This window comes from Brachyhypopomus gauderio, unplaced genomic scaffold, assembly GCF_052324685.1.
Source record: "Brachyhypopomus gauderio isolate BG-103 unplaced genomic scaffold, BGAUD_0.2 sc70, whole genome shotgun sequence".
Classification (NCBI taxonomy): domain Eukaryota; kingdom Metazoa; phylum Chordata; class Actinopteri; order Gymnotiformes; family Hypopomidae; genus Brachyhypopomus; species Brachyhypopomus gauderio.
In genome coordinates, this window is record NW_027506891.1 from 215,831 (window position 1) to 239,159 (window position 23,329).

The 23,329-nt window shown below is 41.5% G+C and overlaps 3 protein-coding genes across 3 annotated transcripts in view; 1 reads left to right on the forward strand and 2 right to left on the reverse strand.

The window, feature by feature from the left end:
- lhfpl3 (LHFPL tetraspan subfamily member 3) overlaps positions 1–2,885 on the reverse strand; it is a 38,522-nt gene extending 35,637 nt beyond the window's left edge. The window contains exon 1 of the mRNA XM_076989756.1: positions 1,715–2,885. Coding sequence (XP_076845871.1) covers positions 1,715–2,117 — 403 coding nt within the window. The 5' untranslated portion in view covers positions 2,118–2,885. The remainder of the gene's footprint in view (positions 1–1,714) is intronic.
- Positions 2,886–3,850: 965 nt separating this feature from the next.
- On the forward strand, positions 3,851–17,578 carry orc5 (origin recognition complex, subunit 5). The gene is made up of 15 exons (XM_076989755.1): positions 3,851–3,955; positions 4,193–4,307; positions 5,422–5,514; positions 5,616–5,801; positions 6,404–6,478; positions 7,435–7,546; positions 11,023–11,153; positions 11,580–11,628; positions 11,970–12,060; positions 12,167–12,219; positions 12,810–12,922; positions 13,210–13,257; positions 13,793–13,903; positions 16,672–16,784; positions 16,909–17,578. The coding sequence occupies exons 2-15, from the start codon at positions 4,194–4,196 to the stop codon at positions 16,952–16,954; spliced, it is 1,335 nt and encodes a 444-aa protein (XP_076845870.1). The 5' UTR covers positions 3,851–3,955; position 4,193; the 3' UTR covers positions 16,955–17,578.
- Positions 17,579–20,994: 3,416 nt separating this feature from the next.
- On the reverse strand, positions 20,995–22,630 carry guca1aa (guanylate cyclase activator 1Aa). Its single transcript, XM_076989734.1, has 4 exons — positions 22,433–22,630; positions 21,692–21,841; positions 21,366–21,459; positions 20,995–21,122 (listed from the first exon to the last, which is right to left on the reverse strand). The coding sequence occupies exons 1-4, from the start codon at positions 22,628–22,630 to the stop codon at positions 20,995–20,997; spliced, it is 570 nt and encodes a 189-aa protein (XP_076845849.1).
- Positions 22,631–23,329: the final 699 nt, after the last annotated feature.

Consider the following 23,329-nt stretch of genomic DNA (forward strand, 5'->3'; position numbering starts at 1 on the left):
CAAATGCTATGTGGTTCCAGAAAAATGGTGAGAACCATTTAATCTTAGCCATGGGTGTAAGAGACAGAGCTGGAGGACAGTAGGGGGACAGCGGCGTGGGGACATTAGGGGAAGAGAGAAGACCAGCGGGCCAGACACCGTAGTGTATGCCTGAGGCACAGTGCTCACGTCATTCAGACAGTTAGCAAAAAGCCAGCTGTCAAATAATGTCTGCAGTTTGTTCTCAAGATTTAAACCCCACACAGAGCCCCTTTAGCAAGGCAGGAAAAAGCATACCCATGGATTTTTCAATATAGACAGAAAATTGAAATGTCTAGGTGAAGCAGCATACATTTTGAAAGCGTTCTGGGTTGTTTGGGAACTTATTTTTTTGGATGTTCTGATGCCAGATCACCACGTGTATGTGTGTCCCTAAACGGCTCATATATGTCACGCACACACATAAATGATCATTTACACACAGACAATGTTGGATAGAACACAGAGAGAATTATTCTCTGTACATGAGCAAATTCAGGAGTAGCAGTTGTTATAATCATGCATGAAGAAACGAGAAATAGAGAAATAATAGAATGGGGGGTACGATACAGGAACCGTTGGTTGGACTGGACCAAAGAGACAGACTCCCTCGGGCTGCCCCCCCCCCCCCCCCCCCCCCCCCCCCCCCCGAGCAGGTCTTTATATTGTCCTTGGATCAATATGACCAGCAGCAGCCAAAAGCACCTCTGTATCATTACAGATCAATGTCTCGTCCTCTGGCCCACTGACCCTCTCTGCATACATATCTCACTCTGCTTACATGAACCTGTTCAGAGGGCCAATCCACAACAGTATCCAAGGTAATAAAATGTCTTGGTGAGTACTTTTTATCAGTGGCAAGGCTTGGAAACATACTACAGTGTCCTTGATGACCAGGAGGGCATGTGAAGCGTTGAGCAGAAAGAGCTTGTCACCCTGCATGCAGTTGCTTTTATCTGAAGAGAATTAAAAGGCTAACGCGCACACAAACACCACGTTTGCTCATTAAAACAGATTCTCTTTTAATGGCAAGGACATAAATACTTTTAATTTCCCCCAGATCATCTAGGGACTGGTGTTTATGGTGAGAACTAAATTGCAATAGTATGTCCACGGACATAAAAAACACAAGCTGCTTATCTCCCTTCTGCAAGCAACTCATGGACTCATGGATGGCTCGCGGATGGCTCAAGGATGGCTCGCGGATGGCTCGCGGATGGCTCGCGGACGGCTCAAGGATGACTTGTGGACAACTCGAGGACAACTCTTGCTGCTGCTCGCAGTGAGGCAGTAATTATAAAACCTACAGGTGCACAGCCTCACTAGTGACAAACTTTCTTCAGTTCATTATGTCAGCAAAATGTAACAGACCGTAACAGATGCTGCTTCAGATACAGAGTTGCTAATTCAGAAAATAATGAAGAATATGGATGAAAAGAAAGTTTTAACTGTTAAAACTGCTTGCACTGCATGGTGTTCTGTTTCAAAGAGAATATGGTTATTAAGAATAGGTCCAACTAGTGAAAAATAAACAAGTTAGAAGTTCAAAATCCGCACTTAATTTCTTGGACTCACTCATGTTACATGTATTCAACGTGCTATTGCTAGAACTGAAACCAAAGGTCAGACTACATCTTCTCGCCCTGTCTGTTCATATCACTTCATTAAACCTGGATGTGAACATTGTGCTACTCACCTGCCGCCAGCTGCATCCACCCGCAGATCTTGTAAACAGTGGCCGTACTGCAAAAGAAGAAGAGGGCGAAACAGCCGATGCAGGTCAGAACCAGCACCATGGAGGTCCCGATGAGGAAGGACGCCGCCTGGAAGGCGCCCGACGGGATGGAGCTGAAGTCGGTGAAGCTGCCCTGACACTTGAGCTGGCGGGACAGCCCGTTACCAACGCAGTAGTGGAAGAGGCCGAAGTAGCCGGACTGCGGCGTGTCCACCCCGTCCCCGATCCAGTACGGCTGGATGAAACAAACCACATTCACGATGGCAAACAAAATAGTGAAAATGGCCCAGAGGACCCCGATGGCGCGGGAGTTCCTCACATAGTTGGTCTGGTAGATTTTGGCCGCCTGCGCCGCCGGCAGCATCGTAGCTGGAGTGGGGGGGGGGGGGGGGGGCGGTCCACGGGTTCGGCTCCTCTTCAGACCCAAACCTGTCCACACGGTCCACACGTGTAGTCGCTGACCGACCTCGTTGACTGCCAAGAGTGTGTGTGATTCATTCGCTGTGTGTTCTGTCTCCGAGACCACACACTCCTCCTTCACACATGTGGTGTGGACGTGTGTGTGCTGTGATGGGTCCACACACTAACGCGAGGTTCGGCCAGGGCAGCAGAACCATTATTTTACATTACACATTTTAGCGCATTTATAACAGTACCGTTTGTCTGTACCGTCTATGTATCATTCAGATAAAGGAAAATCGTAGCACACACACTGGTCTGTAGATGAATGTAATATTAATAATGTACCTTCACTGTGCACCTGCAGCTCACACATTCATCTCAGCGCTGATTCTCCTCGCACGGCAAAGATCGTAAGTGAGAAGCTCTCGGCATCATAGTGAGAAGAGTGAGCTGACGACACTCTGCCTGCATCATGTGGTGCGTGTCCGTCTCATCTCAGAGACATCAGGGAGACTACACAACCTCATCACGTCTCTTCCTGCTGTTAGACGATACGAACACAAGTCTTTAATCTTTCATCTTTAATCCGCGCACGTCAGTCTCAAAGAGAGACGAATTCAACACTTTAACGTGGCTCATCGAGAGAGAACATCCCGAATAAAATCTGCTTTTCTTGCCCGACTTCGTGTAAGTGAATCTGTGTCTCACAGCAATACATAAACTGCACAGGAGAGAGCTGTTAAATTGACACTGACCCGGTTCTGTTCAACCGGAGGGGTGGTGGACGGACCTGTAATGTGATTACATGTAGGCTAATATATATATCATAAATAATAACACTTATGTGATTACATATATATATCATATATAATAACACTTATGTGATTACATATATATATATATCATATATAATAACTCTTACTGCAGCGCATGGGTGTATCTGCTTCATTTCACATGCGCCTCATATCTTCAAGAGATTAAACGACCTCACTGAAAAAGAAATCACCTGTGGGACTTGAAGAGGTTCACCAAAGTTGGGCTATTTCTAAACCAACTGGCGTTAAATAAGTACTGAAATTGTGGTTTTAAATAGGCATATGTATTCCGTTTCATGAAATATCTCGGCAACGTGAGGAAATATATGCATATAAGCAAATGTTTCATTAGGGACATAATACGTCTCATTTTAGGCTATTTACGATAAAACAAGCATACTCTAATAAATAAAGAAAATACCGTTTGTAGAGGAAATTATTTTCAGAGTAGCCTATACTTTCAAAAAGTGGTTGTATATATATATGATTCTTTTTTTCCTTTTTATGTATTTTATGAATATCGATAACATTAACTCAGTATATTTTTGTCAGGCCGAGAATCTTCTAAAACATTAACTTGGTTTAGGACATAATTTCACAAATGTTTCAGCATCATGTTTCTCTGTTTATTTAACCAGTTACACCTATATCCTATGTATTTTTCTGTTTAGTAATTAGTCATTTATCATTTTTATAAGCTATCAGTTTAAAAATGGTTATTATAAATCGAATGGTTCATGATTTTTCGTTTCATAATATTTACCATTTATACGAGTTTTAAAATGTGGTCGGTACTGTCCTGATAAACATACTACTACACACAGTAGGGGATTCATTCAGGAAGAACAATAGACTACAATCAAGAACTACAAGTCCCATATACCGGACGTGACGTAGTCGGTATGTAGAAAACGCGCGAAACTAGAGCGACGTGTTATTGCTGAGTTTTCGTCCACGTTGTGACAGCAGGTGTTTTGAATACGAGGTAATACTGCGTTCGTGTGCGGTGTTGTTATATAACTGACTTCCAATGATATTGTTGAGTTAATAGATATCTAGTAGCTTTACATGACCACAGTTAACTTAGCTGTGTTGTTCCTGCGGCGGTGTAATTAGCCGCCTGCTAACGGCGGTGTGAAGTATAACGTAGTTACAGCGTGCAGTGACGTGGCTGTTCGTCCTCGTTTATACCGGGACGTGTTCACGTTCATTCTCCGTGCAGGATGCCGTCCGTGCTGCAGTGTGCCGGCTACCCCGAGTCACAGCTGGGTCGTGTGAAGGGAGGCCTGGTGTGCAGGGAGGAGCAGGCGGGCGCGCTGCTGGCGCTGATGGGCGAGGTGGGTCCACACCAGACCACAGAACATGACCTACTGGAACATCTCAGTACACCAACACGTTCCTTCATATTCCACAAGAACATGACCTACTGGAACATCTCCATACAGCAACACGTTCCTTCATATTCCACAAGAACATGACCTACTGGAACATCTCCATACAGCAACACGTTCCTTCATGTTCCACAAGAACATGACCTACTGGAACATCTCCATACAGCAACACGTTCCTTCATATTCCACAAGAACATGACCTACTGGAACATCTCAGTACACCAACACGTTCCTTCATATTCCACAAGAACATGACCTACTGGAACATCTCAATACACCAACACGTTCCTTCATATTCCACAAGAACATGACCTACTGGAACATCTCCATACAGCAACACGTTCCTTCATGTTCCACAAGAACATGACCTACTGGAACATCTCCATACAGCAACACGTTCCTTCATGTTCCACAAGAACATGACCTACTGGAACATCTCAATACACCAACACGGTCCTTCATATTCCACAAGAACATGACCTACTGGAACATCTCAATACAGGAACACGTTCCTTCATATTCCACAAGAACATGACCTACTGGAACATCTCCACAATACAACACGTACCTTCATGTTCCACAAGAACATGACCTACTGGAACATCTCAATACAGGAACACGTTCCTTCATGTTTCTTACATTTAAAGAGAAATGAGGACATTTATCAGAGACTTGGTAGAAATTTGTAGTTTAGGTTTGAACCAGCATTAGTTCTAGAAATATTTAAAAGCCCATATCTGTTTCACACTTTAGTATAATCATCATAACTAGGTTTCCTACAACATATGTCGGCTACTAAAGATTATTAATTATCCAGACGATAACACACATAAAACCCATTTAACATATAGTAGTAGCCTAATCAAGTCTTGTTGCTGGTCATTCTGTATTTTTATGCAGTGATTCAGTGGATCCTGTATTGAACGTGTCTGATGTTCATCATATGATCTTGTATTGCTAGGCTTGCTTTGATACCGTAGTTTCTGCTAACATACTTGCAGAGTTTGACTTTGTGTTTGTCGGTGCCCATGGTCTGTTCTGTGCTGTTCTCTACCAACAGCCTCAGCAATACAGCTATCCATCAGTCTTCATCTACGGCCACAGATCCACAGGGAAGAGTCATGTGGTTCTTACCATACTCACAGAACTGCAGGTGTGTGCCTCGGCTGAGAACCGTTCCAAATATGAGCTTGTCATCTGATAATGGGAAAACTCACCAAAAAAAACCATGTGTGACTGTGACTCTTTCTGTAGCTCCCTCATGCGGCTGTGAGCTGTGTGGAGTGTTTCTCGGGAGCGTTGCTCTTCGAGCAGGTGTTGATGGCCTTGTTCGGCCCAGAAGCACCCTCTCTCCTCCCACGCTGCCCTTCCCTGTCTGACTTTGTGCGGGTATACAGGCAGATGAGCTCAGAGGAACCTGCTAATCAGACCCGCTACATAGTGAGTGTGTTTCGGCTCGCCTTTTTCACAGCTATAGCCGTCCTGGTTAGGCACATTGAAAATATTCAGTTCTGTATTCAGTGTATCTGAAGATTTTCATATTTAAAGCAGGTGGATTTTACACAGACACATGCAGAGGTACATGCTGTATCACAGAAAGGGTCAGCTAAGAATGAAGACCTTGTACCCCAAGACAAAAGGAAAACTAACAGCAAGTAAAAAAATCTCCACCAGCAGTTGTATAATAGTTTCTCTATATGTATATCCTGCAGACCAGATGCTCATCTGTTCAAATGACCTCATCTGAGATTAAGTTAAAGCCTCAATTAGGAGCGCATGTGTCTGTTCCTAGGGAGGGCACTTAGCAGAAGGGCATATAGGGTGAGAGAATTAAGGACATTGCAGAGTTGGAATATAAATGTTCAAGGCCCTGCACACCACTGAACTGTAACTGTAGCTTGACCTTTAGTTTTTGTGCATGTTTTCCCCCAAGTGCATGTCTATAGTTTAAATGGCTGTGCTACCTGGAGAGCAGCAGCTTTCACTACTTCCAGTAGATCAGAAATATGGAAGGTATAAAAATACGTTGCTGTGCTTTGTAGGTTCTGGAAAACGCAGAGCAGCTCAGAAATATGGAGGCCAATCTGCTGCCTGGTCTCCTGCGACTGCAAGAACTGGTATGAAGATAGTTTCTTAATGTAGTCCTGTAGATCCCGAGTAGATCAAGAACTGGTATGAAGATAGTTTCTTAATGTAGTCCTGTAGATCCTGATCCAGTCCCTGGGGAACGCTAGTGTTTCACAGCCCTCGATAAACAAGCTCAGTTATGGTCTTGGGAGGAGAGTGTGGGCTGGCTGGAGGTTCCCAGAGAATGGGTTAGGGGTCTCTCCCTTTAGTCTTAGTCTTTAATCTTAGTCTGTACTCTGTTCAGTCCAGTGAGGACTGACCTGTCTACAGGGTTTTCCCAAATATGTACCATAACATGGAACATTTCTTCGATAATGAATAGGACCTGATTTTAGTTTAAACATCTTTTACCGCAGAAGTTCATAATCGGGCTTAGTTTGTGTTGGCTGTCCTATTGTTAACATTGTTTATTTTATTGTTAAAGTATTTCATGTTTACATGTTTGAATTATGGGAGAGATAAACTGATTGATTCCTGTTTATAATTCCACTCTACGGCTCTATGGCTGTGTTGTGGTTACAGTACCTTCTGCAAACGTGTCTGTCTCCAGACCCTCTCCCACTCCACTGCAGTTTTGCCCTTAGTGTTCACTCCAACTGTTGCACCTCTATTTGTTTTACTGTCTCCTAGGAAGAGTTTTGAGTTTGTGTTCCAGTTGGTTTGTCTAAGTTGGGCTGTGCATGATTTCTAGTCATATAGTTTTAGTTTGTGATCTCTGGTTTTTCAGTCGACATAAATGTCTATAAAATCAGTGGGGAAGTCTGATACACCTCCCAGTTTCGTGATCTGTTAGGATTTTAAATGTGTAGTGTACCTATTGCTTGTGGTGCTGCACAGTCTAAGCTCATGTAAAGCTGGTTGGCGTAACCTTTGGGAACGTGTCCAGCACCTATGTGAGTGAGACTGGGTATTCTGGGCTCGCTGACCAATCTGGACACTGTGGCAGGTGGATGACAACGTGACGGTGATCCTGCTCAGTGAGATCGTGTGGGACAAGTTTCGGCCCAGCACGGGTTGCTTGGAACCTCTGCTACTGCACTTCCCCGATTACACGAAAGGTAATGCAACGCTTCAGTGCTGCTGGTCCTAGCGTTCAGTGCTCATTGGGCTTCCACCTGCTCAAACATATCTGGCTCTGCTAATCAGGGTCATAACTTCTCCATAAAGGTGTAGGCACACCCCACCTGTTTATTATTATTAAACACACATCCTGAGTAAGGAACGCCTGATAGAACAGGCTGTTCACATTAAGCAGTGTGCAGCTGTTATGGCTGCTAAATTGGTTTTTTAAATTAGATTTTAATTGTATTTTAGTTATTGACAGATGCTACGTATGCATCATTGGAACTTGGAAGCAGGAGCTCCGGCGCTAACCGTACTTCAAAATCATCTAATTCTTTGTTTTTCGCTGTGCTACAGTTCTTGGGTAAAAGGAGCAGAGCATACTGTGTTTGAGGGATCAAATCAAATGTGTGATGCTGTCACATCTCTCGGGTCAAGTGCAGGTGTTCTTCATGTATTAGGGATGCACCCAATATTCAGCAACCAAAATTATTCGGTCGAAAGTTTGGTGTTTGTCCAAATAAGTGAAAAAGCAGAAGTTTTATACCGAACGCTTTTAATGATGTCGTGAATGTGAATCAGAGTGGATGATTTAATGGTTAGCTGTGGGGCTAAAGCTTAACTTGTCTAGTGTAAGCACAACAGCCAAAGTTTCCCAGATACTGTTCAGGTTCAAGCATTCGAGTTGCATCAGAGTTGCTGTGTTAACAATCATTACAGCTTATCAACATTACAGCTTATCAACATTACAGCTTATCCACTCACTCACTCACTCACTTTCTCTTGTTGTGCACTGTTTTTTTCTCGATCTTTCTCTTGCTTCAACTGCCTGGATCCTCCATAAAGAACCACAAACCCCAATTTTACTACAATGGGATAAAAACCCAGCCGTGAAGTGAGGCACTTGTAACTTTAAACGTTTAAAGTATCAGAGAATGACCCAAGGAATTTTAATGCAACAGATTATGCTTATTTGTTTATATTTTGGGAATATTAATTGAATGAATTCTCAACACAAACACAATTTTAAATTCAACTTCAGCAAACAGTTTAATTTCAGAACTATTCCCTCACTCTACAAGGTCTCTGAGAATGTCTTTAGGTTGGATGGAGAACCATCATAGATACTGCTTATGGAGCTGGTTAACAGAACACCAACCAAGCATGCAAAGCTGTCATCAAAATGTAGGATAGTTAGTTCAAAGAATGCATTTGTTTAGAGTTTATTCTTTCATTGGTTTGGCATCTTCCCGGTTTTTTATGTTGAAAATACTTAAAAAACAGTGAGTGTGTCCAAACTTTTGACTGCCCTTCTTAATTTATGCCATTTTGTAAAAGTGGCAAAACTAATAAAAAACCATGTTTGGTATTCGGCCAAATGTTTTTTTGTTCACTAATGTAATGTTCACTTTGGTGCATCCCTAACATATGGACTGTTAGAATTATGTTTTCCTGTTTCTCCTTCACCATTGGTCTGTGTCATGTTTTAGTACATTCTGGAAAGAGCCAAGGACCTCTTCAGAAATATGTTCAATACCCATATGACAAATCACATTCTCAAAAGTAATCGGACCATTCGGTTATGTATAACCAGTGGTGGACGAAGTACACCAATTATGTACTTGAGTAAAAGTACAGTTACGTTGCATTGAATATTACTCAAGTAAAAGTATTCACCTCAATTTTTTACTTGAGTAGAAGTACAAAAGTATCTGCCTTCAAAAATACTTAAGTATTAAAAGTAAAAGTAAAAACCTTTTGTTTTCTTAGCGTCACATCAAAACCCCTAGGCCTACTCGATCAACAGGTGAACAGGAAACCTTACATTTGCCTAGCAAACACAAAATACACAAAACTAGCCTATATTATCCTCACGACATTCATTTCCAAACTTTATCCATATTAATAATTCACACTAGAAAGGTAGACAAGTAGACACACCGTTTAATATGAAAACATAATTCACCACCAAACAGAACAATAATTTCGAACCGGTCACTTCAGTCCAGCTTGGGGGACTTTTTCTGAGGTTCTACGTTGTCCACCACATGGCGGGACAGGGAAGCTAGAAGCTCTAGCACCTAGAACTAGAACTGTGTGCAGCCCAACCAACTGAACTCATAATATTAAACTTGGCCGAATAATTAATAATAATCAGGGTTGCCAACTCACGCAATGAGTGTGAGACACACGCACTGACTGTCTTCACCAGAGACTGTCTTCACACGCTCACACGACATACATCCGATTTCTCACACTGAAAAAAAATCTATTTTATTTACCTCTGATCCACATATATGATTCAATGAGTTACTAGTTCGCTCTGGCGCCAACCACCGGCGATCGATCAATCGATCGCGATATAATACTTAATTTGTGTGCAACAATTTACATTCGCCGCCGCCGCCGCCAATCCCCCCGCCAACATTTTACAAACATTCCGCCGTCCCGCCCCCCCAACACTGATAATAATTTTTAATAATAATTTTAATAATTTTGCTTCACTTCGCTCATATTTACTTGCCTTTGCCTCCCTCATAGGAATTAATTGCGAAGTTCGCTTCGCTTGACCAAATTTGCATGTACGTGTCCCCGGCTTTAACGTTTGATGTGGGAGTTTCCTATGTTAAACTGGCGCTTAGCATCTCCACAGATTGCAATTTGGGTACTAGCACATTGTTTTGGATAAAGTATTTGTTAAATGTAGTGTATTTCAATGTGATATAATTAACCACCCTGTTGGTAGTACTCATCTAATGGCGAACTTACCTCGATGTGTTTTTTCAAGTTTGATGGCAAGTATATAAATGATGACCGTGAAATGATGTGTTCTTCGGAATGCAAAGGAGGAATACGAATCATTTTTCTTTTCGAGGAATTCAAAAATTTCGGCTAAATAAGGCCAGGGGTGTTGGGCAAAGACATCTGTTGCAGCCATGTCAGATCCTCAGCCAATTAGCGTACAACTCTTAATCTCTTACTGAGCGCTGATTGGTTATAGTCTGTTACACGGTACACATTGACCTGTCGGTATTTTATTAAGCGTTGATTTAAAAATGAAAAAGGAACGAGATGTTTCTGTAAATGTAGCGAAGTGAAAAGTGAAAAGTTTAGCTTTGAAATGTAGTGAAGTAAAAGTATAAAGTCTTACCAAATAAAAGTACTTGAGTAAAGTACAGATACATGGAAATGTTACTTAAGTACAGTAACGAATTACATTTACTTAGTTACTGTCCACCACTGTGTATAACGTACTTTGTGCTGTATGCAGCTACATGGGTGAAACGCACTGCAAGTGGCAAAAGTCTCCACAAAATACTGCAGCTGTAGAGGCTGAACAAAAACCATCTGAAGCGAAGACTTGTTTTGACTTCTGAAGTTATTCTTAAATGTCAACAAAGGAACCTGGAGAGAAAATGAGTTTTGACTGGGCAGCGTTATTCTAAAATGGTGCATATGGTTTGCTCCACAGCTGAACTCCAGCAGATCTTGTGTCTGTGCAGTCATCCCTCCTACACGCCTGAACTCTACTCCTCCTACATCAACATCCTGCTTGGGGTCTTCTACTCCGTCTGCAGGGACCTGAGGGAGCTCCGACACCTGGTACAAGCCAAACACTCTAGCGTGTAAAGCTGTTGTGCGTGTTTGTATGTGTGTGTGTGTGTGTGTGCGCGCGTGTGTGCTACTGCTCTCTAAACCTGCATTTTGCTACATCCAGTTTGAGTCCATCAAACAAAATGTAGAGCAGAACCTGAAGTAGATAAATAGAAATTGTTTAGAGCAACTACATTTGTCAATACATTTTGGATTCTTCTGTTCCTGGACCTAAACCTTTGATAACCCCAAAATAAAGTCCCCACAAGGCCAGAAAAACACACATGGCCAAGATGCGGTGATGGGCTAGCTGGACCATCAAGATTCTAATAGAGGAGTGTGTGGTGTTTTATCAGGGGACAACCTTCTCATCAGAGCATGGATGTCGTTATCCCCACTGGCATGTGTGTGATTTGGGTTTTTGCTCTCAAACAGGCCGCCCTCAATTTCACCAAGTTCTGTGAGCCCTTGGAAAAAGGAGAAGGTAAAACATGAAGCATCTCAGAAGACTTTTCTGTATAATGACATTTTATAAACAATCACTAAATATTCTTCCTAATTATGTATGCATCATAAAGTAGGCCTGCTTGTGATAAAAGCAGTGCTACTTGACAGTAGAATGATAGTTATTTTCTTTTACACTTTTACTTACTGTTGTAATAGTATTGAGTATTACAGATCCCCATATGACACATACATGTGTGGATACTGTAGTGGCAGGTTAATTTACAGTGGTTACGTCTTTGCGAGGGTTTTAATCAGTTGCTTGCTGTTGTGAAATGTAGTACTTTGTGCTTCAAACTGTGAATTGTTGCACCTTCCCAGCCAAGGAGAGTGACACGCACAAGCTGTGGAGGAAGATTGAGCCGCACCTGAAGAGAGCCATGCAGACGGTGTACCTGAGAGAAGTGTCCAGGTGTGGAGTGGCACGGTGTAGTTCAGGTCTCTGTGGTTGTTAAGACACTCTTTAGAGCGTGTGCGTGTGTGTGTGTGTGTGTGTGTGTGTGTGTGCACGTCCTCAGTGTTCAATGGGAGCAGCAGCAGATGGATGAGAAGGAGGCCACAGCTTTAAGAGGTAGGGACACACACACACACACACACACACACACACACACACTCCACACAGATGGAACAGAAGTGGACTCAAGTGCGGCCCCAATTCAGTGGACTGGACCAATTCTCTCTTTCTCTGGAGCCATCTGCTGAAGCTTTGCAGGGCTGCCAGGGTGCTGTAAGCTACACCCAGTGGTGCTGGAGCACTCCCTCCTCCATCAAGTCTCTTCTGAGTGCGAATCTCAACATCTGTTGCATCTTCCCGTTGGATAGCTATTATTGTGACACTTCCGCACACCCACCAATCTGGATATATACTTGCACAAGATGTTCACTGTTGGATTTATTGGTGTTTACTGTTGGGATCTCTTTATGTATTGCATTGGAAGCATTAGTCGCGCTTAAAGCAGCATTTGTATCGTCATGAAATGCAGTTGGCTTGTGTGTCTGTACAATTCCTGTGGTAAATATCTAGAAAATAACAGGGGAGCTTTTTTATTATTGAACCAACAGGAGACCCTTCAATTTTAAGCATAGGTTCTGTATCTTCTCCACGGTGCTCATTGTAGGGATCAGCTCTGTGTTGGCCCGTCACACATCTCCTCTCCGTAGGTTTGTCTGCACACACTCACGTGGAGTTGCCGTATTACTCCAAGTTCCTGTTAATGGCGGCGTACCTGGCCTCCTACAACCCAGCACGCACCGACCGCCGCTTCTTCATCAAGGTCATCTCTCCTCTCTGCATCTTGGTTTAAGGTCTTCATGCAACATTCAGATTTAGAACATGCAACTTGCTTTTCTTGAGGAACGCTGGTGTGGTAAACTGTAGGTAGTAAAACGGGCAGGGCTGAGGAAAGAAGCCACTGCTGTTAGCGTTAAATGTAACTAGGTTTTGAGCTGTGTATTTAGGTGTGTTGGCTGAATGCATAGACTGGGATCTTTAAACATCGTCAAATGTTTTATCCCTCTGTCATGAATATGAGGCAATTAAACATGTGTCTCTTTATGACAGCATCATGGGAAAATAAAGAAAACCAACTTCTTGAAGAAACATGAAAAGGTGAGTGTCTTAAGCACATGAACCTCTTCTATTTAGGCTAATTAATCTCTCAGATCTCTCTCACTCCTTTAAAATATCGGCCTCATAATTGAAGAATGCTTCATTTTGCACAAAGCCCTTTCGTATGTGGTAATAACATCCAGCTTGGGTGATCCTAGCACAAGTGGTCATTGTTAAATACCCTTGTGAACAGATTCTAGTGTCAATGCCATTTAGAGCCAATGCCATTTAGGTGATCATGCCTATGAAGATGTGACCATGGTGAGCGCTCAATCACGTCTTTGACATCTCTGATACATTGAACCTTGGACCTGCATGGTGGACATAATTTAAATATGACAGTAGCTACAGTAGTGATTGGTGACATAATTTAAATACGACAGTAGCTACAGTAGTGATTGGTGACCATCATTCCTCAGACGCCCATTTGTGATGATCTTCAAACTGTATGTTGGTCCCAGGTGTGAACACACCCTCTTATTCTCTCCTCCATTTCATCCTGTCAAAATGTCCCCATGTCCTTCCTCTCTTCCAGACCAGTAATCATCTGTTGGGACCCAAACCGTTTCCTCTGGACAGACTGTTGGCCATATTCTACAGTGTGGTTGACAGCAGAGTGGCACCAACAGCCAGCGTCTTCTCCCAGGTACTTCCATCTCATCAAGGTCCTTGGATGGTTACGGGGAGTAAAATAATGCTGCTAATATTAACTTCATATTGGTTGGCTTTGACAAGATTAAATTTACCCAATTATGCCTTTTTTCTCCCTCCTCCCCCCCCCCCCCCCCCCCCCCTGCTGTTTATTGGTTTTCCCATGCAAAGTGTCACTTTGGAGGATCTAGCAGTCTTAACTTATTCACAGTATTGCTCTATACAATATTTATATTGCAGAAAGCCACATCATATAAATGTCACCTTCAAAATGCGTTTAGTTATTATTTATTGATCTGTCCTTCTAGTCTTTCTTCTGTGGTGTTCTTAGTCATTCTTAATTATGGTAATTTTACATTCCAGTGCATAATATATAATTTTGGTCAAAGTATCACTTTTTTTTATTGGTGTTTAAACATGTAGTTGCTTATGACCAAAAATTTGATAAATATTAGTAGAGGTGTATTCAACTAAAGTTTTTCATAGTTGAATCTGATTCGTCAGATTTTCCCTTTAGTCGACTAATAGTCGAATCAGGGGTTTTTTTCCGAGAGCGCCTTAAACGGGATCCCGTTCTCATTCAGGACTTTTTTCCACTTCAAAGTAAAAACCTAAAACACTCCGATAAATGAATAAACATGGTAGGTTGGCTTTATTCAGCTTTTATTTATTTATTTACTTACTTATTTATTTTTTAATGAAACGTTAGAGAACAAAAAGTCAGTCAGTGCGCATATCGAACTTTGACAGGCACTGCAAAATGTCAAAAATATTTTAAATAAAATATGCCTGCTTGAAAATATGAAAACAATTTGCCACAACAGAGCAAAAAAAAATTATAAATAAAGGTTCAAGTAACGGGGTTTAAAAAGCAAACAACAACAAAAAATGTTTATAGTCCTACTTGCCGAGATGCACCACGACGAGACGACACGACCGAAACGACAAACGGCTGAACTGTTGTGTTTTTTTTTTTTTTTTTTTTTTTTTTTTTTCCCCCGCCTTACGCATTTTAAATGGTATGCCATGTTGGTTGTTGTCATGTGAAATGAAAGACGTTGATGACATAACTTGCACTTTGTTTGATTCATCTTTATCTTTTTTAGTAGTTTTTTTTTTTTTTTTTTTTTTTTAGTAGACATTACAATCTCGGCAGATGCTGACTATCTTGTAGCATGTTCAGCTCCGCTCATTTGGATTGTGCAACTGCAGGGTGTGATTTATTAATGTGTAGTAAGGAAGATGCCTATTGTTAATGCGCACACATCATTTAAAAATATTTATTAACAGAACTTAGGATTTTATTTGACAAAATGCTATATATAACAAAAACAAAGACATTTCATGTAACAACTAATTCTTAGCTGCATCCTTGGGCACTCCCATGCAGTTAGAATGGTACATTCAACTATGACGTTCATAGTCGACTAGGGGGTATAGTCGACTATAGTCGAATCAGCGACTATTGCAGGTCACCCCTAAATATTAGTTTCACATTTAGCAAGACATTTTTATCATATGGTCAAATGATTGGACTGTGACTCAGGAGACTATTGATCTCAATGTTTCTGTGCACATGAAGGTGCTAGCCCAGGGGTGGGAAAACCTTTTTGACTTGCGGGCCACAGTGGGTTCAAAAATTTGACAGAGGGGCCAGTCAGGAACATTTGGACACACACTTTAATTTATTATTTTTATGCATTTCAATTGAAGGTGTATGTTAATGAAATCAACATTTACTGGAAAAAGATCACTGGAACGCTTTCAACATTCAAAATGTATTATTACCTAACAAAATACTCACGCTCAAATTTCTAATTGTTTAAACCCCGCAAAATCACGGACGGATTGTCCTGAGAGATAGACTGCATTAAATATCCTGCCACCAGCAGAAACTAGAAAGGGGTGATGTGTGGCGTGTTAATGAAGCTACTGTACCCCTTAATACTGAACCCCTGCTGTGCGTAAATGCTCACATTGAGCTTAATTAAAAGAAGCTCCTCCAAACTTTCCATATGCATTTTTTTCATAACACAGTAGAGAAACTGCCAACCTCTGAACAGTAGCCGCTTCCTCTGTTGACCGCTTGCTAGCGTAGCTTACGTGCTGCGTAGCAAAGTGGCGGCTGATATTGTTATTCTTTGAAAACTGCAGCTGTTTCTTGGCATATCAGACATGGAGCCGTTGATCGGACCTCAGTGAAAAAAATATTTTGCTGTTCACTCCTTTTTAAACACCCTGCACTCTTCTTTTCTTTTGGTCTGCTCATTTTTACTGAAGGGCAGAAACAGCAGCAGGAAAGTTACACTCCAACTCCAACATGTCTGGACTAGTGGGGAAACGAGGGTATTGCACGGGAAAGGGTGAAAAGGGGGAATTAATGAGGCTTTTAGAATCATTTGGACAAGTTTGCGGGCCGGATTAAAAAGCTTAACAGGCCGTAGTTTGCCCATGTCTGTGCTAGCCTAATGTCAGCTAGAGGAGAGATGGGGGGGGGGGGATGAGTGGATGACTCTTCAGTCCTACACCCAGGAAACCATTTGACCTTGATGTGTTCTTCCACAGAGACACGTCCTACACATCACCATGATGCAGTCCAGAGATGGACATTATAAAAGCATCTGTCATAAACCTTAAGTGTAAATCTGTAACATTTAACACACAACAGAATCAGAAATAATCATATATTAATTTATGCATGTAGGATATAGTCTAGGTGTATGAATTCCTCTAGCGTGTTTTAACTGCAGCGTTCTCCCACAGATCTCCTCTCTGGTCACCCTGCAGCTTCTTACTCATATAGGACATGACGACCAGCTGGACACACCAAAATACAAGTGTGCTGTCTCTCTCGACTTCATCCTCGCAATCTCCAGGTGTGTGTGTGTGTGTGTGTGTGGAGGATGCACGAGTCATGATTTTTTTTGTTTAATTTTTTTTCAAGTGTATACTAAAAAAATTTGTTTTATGATGACTTTTCATACTTTTTCTTCTTGTTAGAACTGTGAATTTCGACATTGTGAGGTACCTGTATGACTTCCTGTGAAGCCAGACGTTTTGGGCTAGCAGCCTCCCTCTTGGAATCTTTCTAATGGAGATCTGGACCTTCGAGTTGGAGAGCCTGGATTGTTCAGTCCTGCGTCATGATATGAAGTGGGAGTCCAGGTCTGTGGCTGTGGAAAGAACTCACTTCCTGTGCCTAAATTCCTGTGACTCCAGGTTCCTCCCCCACTGCTCCTAGTTAACTTTACTCTGAAGGTATCATGTTTTGAGAGTTCACAGATTTCATTCTAAATTATGAACTTTTGAATCTCTAGAGTCTTCTCGACAGGAAAAAAAATTGCCTTTCTCTTTGCTAAGCAGAACAAGCAAATTAATAGGAATTTATTTTCAGTTCTGCCTCCGCTCCAAAGATTGTACATCTTACCACCCTAACACTGAGGTATACTGGAATGTAGTGGTCATAACAACCCAGTCACCATATTGGGGGGCCCTGTACATAAATGTATGAATATTAGTATTGATTTAAAGAGAATAAATGATTGAAACAATGGGTTAATTGTACATCAATTCTTGGATCATGCAGATGTTAACTATAATAGATAAATTTAAGTTTTCTGATTTTCTGAGGGATTCCTGGCAATATGCCAGATTTCTCATGATTGTGAATATTTCCATATGTTTTCATATTTTGTCAATAAACAAATTTAATTTTTTTGACTTGATGATAAAAACCCTTACTTGAACTCTTAAATCCTAAAGGAATTAAACCATTGATCTCATTCACACTCACAGCATCTGCTGCAGTTCAAACCGAGTCTCAGAATGGGAAGGAAAGGTGATTTAAGTGACTTTGAACATGGCGTGGTTGTTGATGCCAGACTGGCCAGACTGGTTCGAGCTATTGGAACGACAACAGTAACTCAAAACAGTCGTTACAACTGAGGCACAAGAGCATCTCTGAACACACAACACGTCGAACCTCGAGGCGGATGGGCTACAGCAGCAGAAGACCACATTGGCAGTAATGGTCCTGTGGCAACTGGTCTTGTGACCGTAGGGTCGTGGATTTTATTCCCAGGCTTGAGGCCATGACGGAGGTGCCCTTGAGCAAGACACCTAACCCCAACTGCTACCTGGGTGCTGGGCTAGGGCTGCCCACCACTCTGGACACGTGTGATCCACAGCCCCCTAGTAATCACGTGTGTGTGTTCTAACTGCACAGATGGGTAAATGTGGAGGACAAATTTTGATTGGTGCGAAATTCCAATTGACAAATATGGCACATTTAAAAAAATTATTGGACAATAGAAGATTGGAAAAACGTTGCCCGGACTGATGAGTCTCGATTTCTGCTGCAACATTCAGATGGTCAGAATTTGGCATCAACCACATGAAAACATGGATCCATCCTGCCTTGTATCAACAGATCAGGCTGGTGGTGGTGTAGCAATGGTGTGTGGGATATTTTCCTGACACACTTTGGGTCTGTTAGTACCAATTAAGCCCTGTATCAACGCCACAGCCTACCTGAGTATTGTTGCTGACCATGTCCATCACTTTATGACCACAGTGTACCCATTTTCTGATGGCTACTTCCAGCAGGATAACGCGCCATGTCATAAATTGTGAATCATCTCAGAATGGTTTCTTTAACACAACAATGAGTTCACTGTACTCGAATGGCCTCCACAGTCACCAGATCTCAATCCAATAGAGCACCTTTGGGATGTGATGGAACGGGAGATTCACATCATGGATGTACAGCTGACAAATCTGCAGAAACTGTGTGATATCATGTCAATATGGACCAGACTCTCTGAGGAATGTTTCCAGTACCTTGTTGAATCTATGATACGAAGGATTAAGGCAGTTCTGAAGGTAAAAGGGGGTCAGTCCAGTACTAGTAAGATGTACCAAATAAAGTGGCCAGTTGCTTAGTTTAAATGATACATTTCCTCCATCAAATCCACCCAAGCCAATGTGTGCTGAATTCTGGGTAATGCACAAAACAGAATGACAGAAGTGTAATTTTTGAAATCAGTGACATGCATACATACGTATGTTTTAACCTATGAATGCTCAAGCTGAGCTCGTTTATTGTGTCCAGGTTTTAAAACACAGAGTATTGGATGATTCTGATCTTGAGCCCTTCAGATCAGTATTTGGAAATCTTCGTATTAGAGGTCAAGCGCCACCTGCTGGACAAAGTTTCAGTTGTTAGTTTCTTTTGAAATAAACTATAATAAACCACACCAAAATAATAGCACCTGTCCTCCACTCTCCTCATAAGCAGTTGGAGGGAATCCACATTCATAATTGTCATTGCAAGCCTCCATTTTCTTTCCCAATGTTTTAACATTTTTCCAAATAAAGATCTCTGGTCCTTAAGACTAGTACCACTGTCATTAACATGATCACAATTAAATAAAATATTCTGCTTCCTTTTTGAAGAACAATTATTCTGGACTGGGGAAGTAAATAAGTAATGACAACCAACTGATAAATAGAACTACACAATAGCATACTTCCATCAGGTTTGTGTTTTATTACCTAGGTGGTTTTAAAATGTATGTTCTACAGGAAGTTTCTCATCCATCCCAAATATACTTTTCAGAATTTTTTCATTTTGTTCTGATAAGCTACTTTCTTTACTGTGACATTTCTTTTTAGAAGTTTTAACTCACAGTAAACATAATCCGTGGGTGTCAAACAGGTCCTTGAAGGGCTTGGTCTTTATGCTGCACACCCGATTCAGTTCATGAGGGAGCTTGATAATTAGCTGCTAAGCTGAAGTAGATGTGATGAATCAGGGCTAACACGTGGCTCTCAGGGGCTGGATCTCCTCGCTCACAGGTTCATTCACTGCTGTTAAGGTTATGAAGGTTATTGACTTCCTTATTCGCTCTGTTTTGAAGATTCAGGCTTTTTCCTCATTTTTTCTTTAGGAGTGGCAGTTTGGTGTCGGCAACAGTTTGATTCACACATCTGAGGCTTTATGTGGTTGTCATAGAAACTGAGGTAAAAGCTAAAAAGGTTTAGAAACTTGACTCATCTTCTCCCACGTCCTGATATAATGGAGGAACAGATGAGGGCATGAGCACGTGAAGAGAGTCTCTGTGGATTCTGCCATTTTTTAAAAAATTGCTTGTTCAGAAAAAAAAATTATTGAAACACACCATAGTTTGTAATAATGGACTTTTATTATGGGTATGCAGAGCATGAAGAAACAATAGACTGTGGTCATATTACAGAAGGCACAACGTTCATCACGCCTTTAGAGAAGGGATATTGAAGCTAACTTCTTTTAGAAAATGCGCTAACATGCACCCAATTATAAAATGGCAAAAAAAAAATGTCTACAGTAGTATTCTCAGCATGCATACATTAATCATTACAGAACTGAATATTTCTGACTGATTTCTTCTAGTGACATATAAAATAGAAGTGTAATTAGCAATATTTAAAAAAGGGTGACTGAGATCAGACAAACACTTCTGACAGTTCCCTTTAAACCCCAGCTGATTCATCATATTAGTCTTTAATGGGTTCTGTTCTGTGAAACAGCCAAATTATTTAGTGTGGGACTGTTTGACATCCACTGCCAGCTTTTCACAAGCTCCGCCTGGCTATGCTGTAATTCTACGTCTCATTTGGAAACAAATAAAACAGGATTATAAGCCTGTTATTCACTGTTTTGTGTAAAATGCAGTTTTGTTTGACTGTGTTATTTGGTTGTGTTAATTGCAGCTCCTGATTGTGTGTTGCTTTGCTCTGAAATTTAAAGCCCAGACATGTAGGAGACCTGAGGTCTGGGATAGGGTGCATATTGCCAAACACAGTGTTAATATATACATTGTTTATATGAAGCCTAGCTGGACACAAATGTGCACTGAAGAATGAATTCATTCAACACTGATTATTAATTAAACACTGTTGTTTGAGAGAGAGAGAGAGAGAGAGAGAGAGAGAGTGTGTGTGTGTGTGTGTGTGTGTGTGTGTGTGTGTGTGTGTGTGTGTGTGTGTGTGTGTGTGTGTGTGTGTGTGTGTGTGTGTGTGTGTGTGTGTGTGTGTGTACACCCGCACCTAAACGCTACGTCTGCGGTTGTGGATCATGGCCACAATGTGAGTGAGGTCCAAGCTCCTCACCATCACCTCCATGAAGTCCTCATCACTGCGTGCTCCTTCCACAAACTCCTCCAACGACAGCTCCCCTGAGGGCGAGAGACAGACAGGGATAGTGCCATGTCCTTTTACTCTTTTTTGAGTGGTGAATTTCCAACATTACTGCTGAATTAATTCTGAGTAATCTTTTCCCCAGCAGCCAACCCTAACCTGTAGATGTTGATTCATCATTACTGTGTCATTATTTGTTTGTCTTTCATCAGTAATTGTTTTCTTTTAATGGAGATTTTCTGTGATGTCTACATTTTTGATCATCAAATGGTTGCACGTACCATCACCATTGGTGTCAATCCTGTCAAACACGCGGTTTGTGAACTCTTCTGCACTGAGGTCCTGATTTTCACTTCCATTAATGGCACGAATCGCCTGTGAAAGAAGCAGGATCATGTATTCTGGTAACATCTGGTAACAAGCCCTGTATCTGGTAACAAGGATTCTATCTTACAACCATAAATCTAAACATATACATATGGAGGATATATAGTCATCAAATGAGCTTCAACAGATGATTTCTCTAAAGGTCCATAATGATGGGCTGACATTTTTAAAGCAGATATAGTTCATACTTGTGCCGGGTAGTGTTCTCGAGTGTCCATACCTTTATGATATTGAGTAGCTCATGCCTGTCTATGCAGCCGTTACCATCGACATCATAAAGTTTGAAGTACCAGCGCAATTTGTGCTCCATCTTGCCTCGCATTACCAGACTCAAAGCTGCGACGTACTCCATGAAGTCCACATAGCCGTCCTGTCACACAAACAAGTGCTTGCATTAAAGCATGTGTTCCTGAACTTGCATCTGGAACGGATTAATAGCATGGCAGACTGGTCAGTCATAACCTATATATTTATATTCGGTTATCTAGTCTGTGTGTCTTAATCCTCAAGGTAATCTTATAATTCACCTGTTAGTATGTCTCAATGTAATCATAGCTGACATAGGCACCTTTTATAGCACCACGTACAGTATATTGTGCTGGATGACAGGAGAAAAGAGACTTAAATGGCCTTTAGTGTTCATTGGCACAAGCAAAAATTGCAAATGACAGCATGTTTGATTTGATTATCACTAAGCTTGTACCTTTACTCTGACTGTCCATTATTCTTAACTCATTAGAGTTAACTACTGGCTAAGGCTACGCCTAAACACAATTACTGAAGTTTTTTCCTTATCTCTTCTGCTTGTTTCTATAGACAAGGACCCGATTTCCCCAAATCATATTACTGTTAAGACCATTTTAAATTACTGTGTTTAGACCAATAACTTGAAAGCTGATTCTTTTGGGAAACCCAGTGTGGGACAAGGACTGTGCCTCACTTTCACTCCACTAACTTTTACCTTGTTCATGTCGAAGGTACGGAACATCTGTTCAATGTAGGCGTCGGCCTCTGAGTCCAGTCCCCGAAGCCCAAAGAACTGCTTGAACTCGTGCAGGGTGAGCTGCCCTGACGGGCATTCCCTCATGAACTTCTTGTACCACAGATGCATCTCAACAGCTTGCAGATCATCCACGGTGCAGCTGTTAGCATTTCCCATTGCTGGAGTCGATAGAGCACCTTGTCTGAGGATTCGTATGACTGACCACTACGCGTCTTCTCACAAAGCCCAGGCGGTCTGCCTCACTGGTGACTCACAGACTCGTGAGAGGGCCTTTTGTAACCATCAGACTGTCCAGGTGACCCCTGCTTAGGGATGCTTAGGAGCTTAGGGATGGCCCTTGGTCGGATTGTCTGCTCCAAGGGGGGGGTGTTTCTAGAAGCATACTGACCATCAGCCTTACCTGTCTGCCCTAGACACAGTTAGTCAGTCAAGCGCATAGATAAGCATCCAAATCACACTCTGTGAACGAATAATCTCACTCACAGAACACTACTCTCTAAATGCACATACACAAGTGTACAAGAAGCATTAAATACGTGAATTTCATTGAATGAGTTCATTTAATGTTTAACATTCATTGACATTTATAATGCACTTTTACAGTGACTGTAATTCAAGTAACTGAATAACAGTAATTTATTATAGTGGGAAAACATTTAGTAAAACTTGGGCATTTATTCAGATATGCTTTGTTAAATAAAACCTGAAATATGATTGATCAAAGCAGTGTAAACCACCAATCAGAACATCAGAGACTTCATCAGGTGATACATTTCTCCTGAGTGTAAGATGTAGTCTTAAATTCAAATACAGATCAATTACAAAATCTCAGGCATACATATTCAAACCTATTTA